This window comes from Rhea pennata, chromosome 19, assembly GCF_028389875.1.
Source record: "Rhea pennata isolate bPtePen1 chromosome 19, bPtePen1.pri, whole genome shotgun sequence".
NCBI classification, from domain to species: domain Eukaryota; kingdom Metazoa; phylum Chordata; class Aves; order Rheiformes; family Rheidae; genus Rhea; species Rhea pennata.
Window position 1 is genome coordinate 12103040 of NC_084681.1, and position 9098 is coordinate 12112137.

General features: G+C 42.3%; 1 protein-coding gene across 1 annotated transcript; it reads left to right on the forward strand.

Moving 5' to 3' along the window:
* Positions 1-907: 907 nt before the first annotated feature.
* Positions 908-7484, forward strand: TVP23C (trans-golgi network vesicle protein 23 homolog C). Its single transcript, XM_062591537.1, has 7 exons — positions 908-952; positions 1674-1756; positions 2663-2807; positions 4450-4539; positions 5962-6093; positions 6185-6313; positions 7302-7484. Exons 1-7 carry the CDS (start codon positions 941-943, stop codon positions 7332-7334), a joined length of 624 nt encoding a protein of 207 aa, XP_062447521.1. The 5' UTR covers positions 908-940; the 3' UTR covers positions 7335-7484.
* Positions 7485-9098: the final 1614 nt, after the last annotated feature.

Here is a 9098-nt window from a genome sequence, read left to right on the forward strand (position 1 = left end):
AGGGTAAAAATCCCTCCTGTTTCTTTCACTGATGGTTTATTTAAAGATTGTGTATAACATTTTAGCAATTACATAGCAGAAACGAGCAAAACATTCTTTTAGGAAGTAGTCAAACAGCTACCTAAGACCCGAAAGAGCCTGCAGCCTTTGAGGTTTTCAAGGCTCAGCTAGAAAAATCTGTGGCTGACACAATTTACTGTTGGCAAGAGTCCCACTCTCAGCAGGAGGTTGGATTAGAGAGCTTTCCAGCCAACAGTTACTGTGAACTCAAAATATACTATATGAGCTATTTTAGAAAGCATAGACTTAAAAAGAATTGTCAGAGCTTCCTAAGTTTTGTGACATGCCACATTCTGCAAGGTGAACAAAGACTCATGTCTCCTCCCAGGCTTTAACAGACAGTTTATTTCTCTCTCCTTACCAGACACCTACTTTTAGCGCACACCAATACCCCTACAGCCGTTGCCACAGTATCTCTGGAAACTGCTTTCCCTGCGGGACACGACATTGCCGTTGCCCGGCCACCCCGCAGCCCCCGCGCTGCGTGACAGGTCGCCGAGCACGGAGAGGCGCCGGGCGGGAGATCGCAGCACCAAGCCCTCAGCACCTGCCGCCTCGCCAGCCTCCGGCACGGCCCAGGCCCTGCCGAGCCGCCCCACACGGGAAGGAGGTGGGAGCCGGCCGAGTGTGACGCCGAAACACTCCCCCTCAGCGCCTACCGGTAACGGCTCTAACGATCCCCAACGCCTCCTCGCGCACCGCCCCCATGACGTCACCCGCGCGGCACCAGAGGGCGCGGCGGCCACGTCTCGCGCACCGCCCCTCGCAGCGCGCACGCGCCGCGCGGCCACCTCCCCCGGGCGAGCGGCCGCGGCGCGCGTCGGGATTGGCCCTGGGCCGTTGACGTAGCAAGGCAGGCGGAAGTGCGGTGGCTCCAACGATGCTGCGGCAGGTGAGGCTGGTGGCGGGCGCGCGGGGGCGGGACCGGACCGGACCGGACCGGACCGGACCAGACCAGACCAGACCAGACCAGACCGAACCGTTTCATTGCGTTGCGTTGCGTTTCAGACCCCGCGGCGCGGCGCGGCCCGGCTATGGAGCGGGGCCGCGGCGGGCCCGGGCAGCGCGGCGGGGGCCGCCGGCAGCGCAGCGTGGCGCGGCGCCGCCGTGCTTTGCCGCGGCTCGCCGCTCGCCTCCCCTGCGCGCCCCCCGCGTGTCGGCAGTGTCCCGAGGATCACCTGCGTCGCCGTAGCCCGGCAGCTCGGGCTGCTTCACTGTTAGCACGTGGGGGACCTTGGTAGCCTAAAGGTGGCTGTGAGTCGCCTTGGCAAGAGGAGTGTGACATGACGTAGTAACAGCTTTTGTATAAAGCAACAAATTCTGCAAAAGAAAAGAACCCCAGACTAGCGGTGCAGTTAGCTACTGACTGCAGAAAGGATCCTTGGGCTCGCAGTGTGAGTTTAAGTAGATTTCAGAAAGCACAGAGCATGGTAGTAAGAGTAGAATCCAGCTACTGCATGCTTTTCTTTCATTTGTGGTTAAATCTTCCTGTTCTCAACTTTATTTCGATCTTAAAGTATCATCGTAATTGTTTTTGTAATCAAAGTTGTCCCTTTTTGAAGTTGAAAACAGTGATTCTCTTTTCTCATATAACTGTGTGTATCTGTCCTTAGGACAGCAATGATGACACCGAAGATGTGTCCCTCTTTGATGCAGATGACGAAGTGTCCAGGAGATCAAAAAAGTCTAAAATAAGGTCTGTGGCTGGTGGAGAAAGGTTCTAGATGAGTTCTAGACAGAACTGTGATGAAAGAAGGACTGCCGTTGCACTTTAAAATATGTAACAGTAAATATCTTTTCTCTTTAATTAGAAGTAATGAATAGTGATTTCTGGGTAATGGAGAGTGCCAGTTCCTGAAAATATATTAAAATTTGTGTATTGATGCCTTCATACTTCTGGGGGGTTCTCAAAGTTAAGATCTGTTTCTTATCTTCCTGCATTTAAGGGATTTAAGTTGATATAATGGCTCTGAGCTCTGTGTAATAGGAATTTTTCTGCAGCTTTGGGTGGTGGTTCTAGGTTAGTTACCACTTCCTTAGTCTTTGTTCTGGAGTATGTTCGAAGCTGCTTTCCTACAGTTTGCCTGTCCTGATATAATTAGACCAGTGGCTTCCTTCCTCTGTTCTGCCCAAACTCCTTCCACAGAGCTACATCTATACCTGGGTGTTGTAGAGCCTTATCAGTAGTGACTTCAGATCCTATATGGCACTTTTCTGACCTGGAAACTGGAGAAGTCAGAAAGAAGGGCAGGTCTTCTATATTGAGAAACAGGATCTGCTTTCATTTAATTCAGTCTAGTGTTTCTTCCATGTGAACGTTTTTTAACTTTACTCCTTAAAAAATACATTACCTTGAATACTAAGCAAAGGTTCCTGTCCTTGCACCTGGCATACGACTGTATGTAGAAGGTGTTTTCCTTATAGTGAGCTTCTAGTCAGCTTATCTCCCATGTTTGCAGTAGTTGCGACAAACTGATCTCATGTAGCAATGTTGATTCCTGTCTTTGAATTGGTAGGAGATCACTGTGGCAGGATGTCATTTTTCTATGAATTTACTTGAAAGGATTGTGATTATACTGCATGTCTTGTTTCTCATTTCCAGGCATCCAGTGGCATCATTTTTCCACTTGTTTTTCCGAGTCAGTGCAATAGTTGTCTATCTGCTCTGTGAGCTCTTAACTAGCAGCTTCATTGCCTGTATGGTGACAATTATCCTCCTCTTGTCATGTGACTTTTGGGCTGTAAAGGTAAGCTCCTGTCTTGTTTTTCATATTTTTGTTACCTTCATCTTAATATATGAAAATAATTCAACATTAAACTATCCTGATATGTGTGTAACAAGAAAGAGTAACTTTTCACCTTTCCAAGGGAATAATCCCCAAAAGAGCTCAAATATTACGAAGTATTGTGAAGTGTTATAAAATAGTAGCTCTTAAATTTCTATCTTTTTCAAAATTAAATAGAGAACATCAGGCTTGCTTTTGTATTATTACAATATCTTGTTTTTACATGGAGTATATTAGAAAAATACACCATGTAGACATGAAATCCCTAATTTGTTCCGGTCTTCGTTCCCTAGAAAGCTTAGCTTGCTACTTATGCTGTTGTCTGCAGAATTTCTCATCTTAATATTTATCAACAGATGTATAGTGTACAGAACTGCATGACTGTCTCATTGCAGTGCTTTCATATTGCTTTATTTTTAAAGCAGTTCATTTTTTCCTTTTTAGGATACAGTTTGATGAGAAGAGTGAGCTAATATGACAGCTCTTTGCTCATGGAGGCAGCAGTTCTATCCCTATCATTCCATTGTGTCAACTATTGTCCTTGTCTCACTGCTTGATGAGCTTATTCAGTTCACTAAGCCTGCTGAAATGAACCCAACGAGTAAAACAAGAATAATTTTCTACCAGAATAGTTGCCTGAATTGGTTCAATAAGGAATCAAAAGACTTTCAGGGTGTTAGTGAGTAGAAAAATCTGTCCAGAAACAGAGGAGGGCAGAGCAGAATCCACTTGTGCCGGGTGAGCTAATAGACTGGCTGAGCTGTCTCTAGGCTGCACCTTTAAAGTTGTGCATATTTGACAGGTTTATGGCACTACACTGCCAAACCTTGGAAGAATTAACCATGGTTGTGCAGCTTTGGAATGTTCCAGAGCTGCAGTTTGTGGTTCAACTATGTTGGTCTGTGGGACAGCATGTGGTTACTAATGGGCAAGGGTGGTATCAGAACCTTGTTAGCTTCTTCATCTTCATATCCTATTCAATGACTTACAGAAACAGTAAGATTATCTCCGAAAATAAGAAATTAACTTTATCTTTTTAATCTGTAGTTTGATCCCTGTGTATTGTACTATGTGCATGGGATTGCATGGTCTCTTTAGCAAGCTGCCTGGGTTCTATCAGCCTTCCTTTCCCAAGGCCTTTCAAGGTTACTTGTCCCTATCTTGCCTTTGCTTCTCCTCTCTTCCTCCCTCTGCCAGTCTCTTTGCTTGGACAATCTTTGTTTTTCCCAAATGTGAGGCAAATGAATTGGAATTAGCAACCCAAAGAGGTGAACTTTGGCAAAATTGAGAGCAATAAAATATGTGATCTTTACAGAGTATGATGCCTTTTATTCTAAAATATAGCCACCGTTGTTAACTACTACTGCCATCTGCGCTGCTAAGGGAGAAATGTAGTATGAAATAGGCTGTGGCAGCTGCTGCTGGTGTTAGAGGCGGCATTTGCTATTTAGAGAATTTGAAGCTTACCAGAGAGGTGAGAGCTGAGGTTGAAAGTTAATATTGTTTCTGTGATCCAATATTGAGATGGAATATTCCTAAGGATTTATTTGACTAGTGGTTTCTCTTAGAAAATTAAAATCTCATTGCTTTTCTTCTATTTCAGAATGTCACAGGGCGACTGATGGTTGGCCTTCGCTGGTGGAACCAAGTGGATGATGATGGTAGAAGTCACTGGGTTTTTGAAGCCAGGCAGGTAAAGGATCTTTTTTGTTGTTGTTTTGTTTTTGTTTGTTTGTTTAGTTTAATAAAGCATCTATTAACCAGCAATTACACCTTTTTGTGAGGACAAATTGTGCAATGTAGACATTTCTTTTGAGGTATAGATCTGTAACCACCTGCTTGTTTCATGTAGGCTACTGAATAAGGATTGTTTCAACTTGTTATGTTTTCAGATTTTTTATTATTATTATTATTGTGAGGTATTGATCTGGCTTTATATGAGTAACCTAAAAGTTCTAGTAAATGTGTAGTAAAGATTCATATGTCATGTCACAACCTACAAGTTCTCTAGTGAGAACTTGAACAGCTGATGTAGCTTTTACATCCTATTGAAAATTATTAGAACTAAGAAGAAACATATATCTATATATATTTGTGTGTGTGTATGTATATATGTATAACACTTATCATGGCTACTACTGTTCCTTTGCGTTCATTATGGCTATTACTATGTCTTTACTATCCAATCAGTCTGGCATCTCACCATCTGTTACATAATTATCCTTTTATCCCTCTCTCTCATCTCTGTATACGTGGAGCCAATGGCACTCCCTTTTGCTATGCCGATCTTTAGCAAGGTAAAGATAATTTCCCATGATCATACAAGTAGAAGTCTGCTATGGCACAGGGGCTTGAAACTAGACCTTTCCTTAGCTGAGTTTGTGCCTTCATTACTGCCATATCCTTTCTCAAGACCATGTACTAGTTTTTCTAAACTAACAAGTTAGGGGGAAAAAGTAGCTGAAGTGCGGGTGATTCAGTAAATCTAGTCATGAGTTATATAATAACTTTTTTATAACTTTTGATATGAAATGAGTACTTGCTTGAGAGCTTCTGCTCTTAGAAGTAAACTGTGCGTATGGTGTACCAACCTACAGTCCAATAACAGATTTGATTTTAAAAGAAAAGCTTTATAAAAACAGTGGTGTGATATGAATCAGACCTGTGATTCTATGCCTGTGTGTAAAAAAAATTATTCTGTCTTGATTGTTAAGAGTATCACTGTTTAATTCTTCAAAGGCTGGCACTGGTGAAATTACAGTTGTCTGTACAGCGATTTAGAGGTGAAAACATTACCCATTTGGCTGTTCCTGTGCTGTGTAACTGAAGAATACTGTAAATGTGATGTTTCCAAAACTTACTGGGGCCATTTAGCACTCCAATAAGCGTTCCAATGCTGCTTCTGATAGAAAATTGACAAAAGGAACCCTTAAATGGAAACATTTTCTGTTGGAGAAAGATGTTAATATAATGCAGAAATTGATCCTGAAAGCACTTGAGTGCTGTCCTGCGGAGGCAAAAACCTGGAGGCTTGTTGATTCAGAACTGTTATTAAAAACACTGTGATCTGTACAATAGAGCAACCTGTTCAGCTCCATTTCTATTCTATTTCTAGGTATCGGCACAAGGGAATAAAGCCTCATCAGAAGCAGAGTCTCGAATTTTCTGGTTAGGTCTAATCACCTGTCCTATGATCTGGGTGATATTTGCGTTCAGTGCTCTCTTTTCTTTCAAAGTGAAATGGCTGGTGAGTTGATTTCTCCAACTCAGTAATAGATTTTGCATGTTACAGGTAAGTCGGTGTAAATTCCTGATTCTTGTTTTCTCCTGTGTCTTAGGCAGTGGTTGTGATGGGGGTGGTACTTCAGGGAGCCAACCTTTATGGTTATATCAGGTGTAAAGTTGGTAGCAGAAAGAACTTGACAAGCATGGCAACCAGCTATCTTGGAAAGCAGTTCTTGCGGCAGGTAAGATTTCCAGGGGGTTGGAAACCTGTCAAAAATCTGTTTCTGTCTATAAGCTTCTCTTCTGCCTGGGCCACGAAAAGAAAGATGTAAAAATTTGTTGTTTGGAGTTCTGCAGTGGGACCCTTCATGCCTTGCTTTCTTGTGAATCTGAGTCCTCAGTTACAGTCATAGAATAACACGCTAATTACTGGCATCAAGTTCCATTTGCTTCATCAGGAGCTCATGTTGTTTACTGGTGTCATGGACAAGTTCTATAGAAGTTACTGAAGTATGGCTGCTTTACTGAAAATAAGGAGCAGGGTGAAAAAGGTGACAGAGTAAAATAGCTTTTGACAAACTTTTCAGCTCTTGGATAACGGGCTGCTGAATTACTTACTTTTTTGCAGTTTCCTCTTCAGAATATGCTAACCACAAAAACATGCATCTGAAGGGATCCTGTGTTGGTCTCTTGTGCTGCAGCATGCGTGGCTCTTAGCCAAAAGGATTGCAAGGATTGCCACTGCCTTTTATTCTCTTTCTCACTTCCAGTCAGCTCTTCCCATCAGAGTGCTTTCCTGCCAGAGCGCTGGGTTTTCTTAATCCTGTGGTTCCCTGCAGCAGTAGTTAAAACTATCCACTTCTGGGCTAGCATTTAATTGTTGCTTTCCCCAGGTTTCTTGACTATGGCCCAGGTGACTGGGGGCAGTGGTTTGGTTGCTCCAGGTTCACAAACGTTTACTGGAATTGTCATTAGGGTGAGCAGAAGTTAGAATGTTGGTGAGCCTTTGTTCTCAGCAGTATGTGCTGTGATTGTGCTTTTCTGAAGCTGGATTTGCTTCTGAATACTCTTTAACACTGCAGTGGTTAGCCTACAGTCTAGACCAGTGTCAGTCCATGGTAGAAGTGAATGTGTTGCCCCAGAATCCTGGCAGTGATTCAGATAGCTCTTCTGTGGTGTACTCTTCTTTCTTTCTTTCTTTCTTTCTTTATTTATTTTTTTCTTCTGCAGACTGTGGCTAAAGATGACCAAACAGCATCTTAAGGATGGTGGAAGCCCTAAGCCAGGCTGGATTTGAAGTAGTGAACTCAGAGAATGCTGCTTTGACCATGAGATTTGGGAGCTGCATAAACAGTGTGTGAATTAAAAGAAGTAAATAAATTGTGCAAGACTTCAGGTTAACACTCACAGCAACTTTTTTTCTCTAGCAATTTGTGTTTCTAAGTTCTTTCTTTAGTTGGATTTGAATTAGTTTGCCTAAACTTTAAATTTGAAAAAAAACATCCTAGTTGGCTCCTACACAGAGTCTATAAGTACTAGATGAATTAAGACAAAAAAGCTGGGTCTCCTTCTTCAGAAAAAAACATGCATGAGCTAAGCCTTCTGTTACCTGAGAACCTCTAGCAGTTGGTACCTCAAATAGTTTAAGCTGTGGAGTTACCTGTATTTTGTTCTTGGAGGTAATTGCTACTTATATTACAATGTTCTGACCCCTTTCCCTTAGATCTCTATCTTTCTGTCATTCTGTGGTTTGGATGACACTGAGCTTTTTGAGGTAGAGCCTCTGAACTGAAAGGAATTGTTGCGTGTTGGTTTTAATAGAATGATTGTTGAGGTCTAGTGGAAACTCTGGAAAAGTGACTTGGAAGCAGTTCTGGTCTTTTATATGAAGTTTTCTTGGAGGTCTCAGTAACATCTTGTCAAGATCATGATTAAACCGCTGGATGTTATGTAAAACCCCTCTTTTATCTTTAGGCCTGTGTCTGAATGTAGACTGCAGTGAGAGTGAAACCAGGTTATGAGGAAAGGTGCGCACACAAGTTCAGGGGCAGAGCAACTGTGAGCAGTTGCTGTCTGAGTAATGCTGTTAAAATGATGCCATCTGGTGTCGTATTGAGGCTGTACAATACTAACACAGTTGATGCTTCAAGTATTTATCTCCAGGTCTGCTGTGAGGGTGTGGTGTAATGTGATCCGATGTGTCCTCCACCACGCAGTCAGTGCAGGGGCTCAGCACAGGATAGCGGGAAGTGTGGCTGACAGGGTATTGATATACTGCATTACACATGCAGAGAATTTACTTAGGCTCACTGGCTCTTAAAAAGTACAGTTGATTTGGAGTTAACTATTCGAACTAGAGCTTACCTATCACTGTTAAATGAGCAGAAGGGTGTTTTAGATAACCCACTTACGGAGTTAACTAAAAACTTGACATTAGCATGGTGACTTTGCAAGATATTTACATTTCTTGAATCCATGCAATATGCTGTCCTTGGGCTGTGCCCTCCAAGCGATCTTTGGGCTAGGGAAAAAGTCTTTTGTATGATCATGAAATTTGAGGTTACAGTGTTCATGTAGATGGAAGAAAGTAATGTGTTTTGTGTGAAGAGCTGTATGGAAGAGGTCAGTTCCTTCTTGTCATGTAGTTCTGTTCAAGGCATATTATGCTTTTACATTGGGGGATATTACAAACTTCTGATAAGGTATTTTAAATTAAGAACGTGGTTTCTTTTTGAATAGTGGGTATTGTAAATTGTGGGATTGTAATAACAATATTTTTCTCCCTGTAATGTAGCAATACTTGGGAGCTGTATATTTGTTTAACTCTTTGAATTGATACCTTTTTGTAAATATGTATTTATAAATGAAATTAAAATAAGGCTTTGTTTAACCAGATCAGATGTCCTTTCTATAATTTGTGGCTGTGCTCTGTTTATACACAGTGCTGCTGTAACGTAGTTTAGCAGGAATTACTCATTAAGTTAAACAGTGCTAATAGTCAGCTTTGGCACCGCTGCCTTCATCCAA

Coding starts and splice junctions, on each gene's coding strand:
- TVP23C (XM_062591537.1), top strand. Junction 4,540..5,961: donor GGGTTTTTGAAGCCAGGCAG/GTAAAGGATCTT, acceptor TTCTATTTCTAG/GTATCGGCACAAGGGAATAA. Junction 6,314..7,301: donor GAAAGCAGTTCTTGCGGCAG/GTAAGATTTCCA, acceptor TTTCTTCTGCAG/ACTGTGGCTAAAGATGACCA.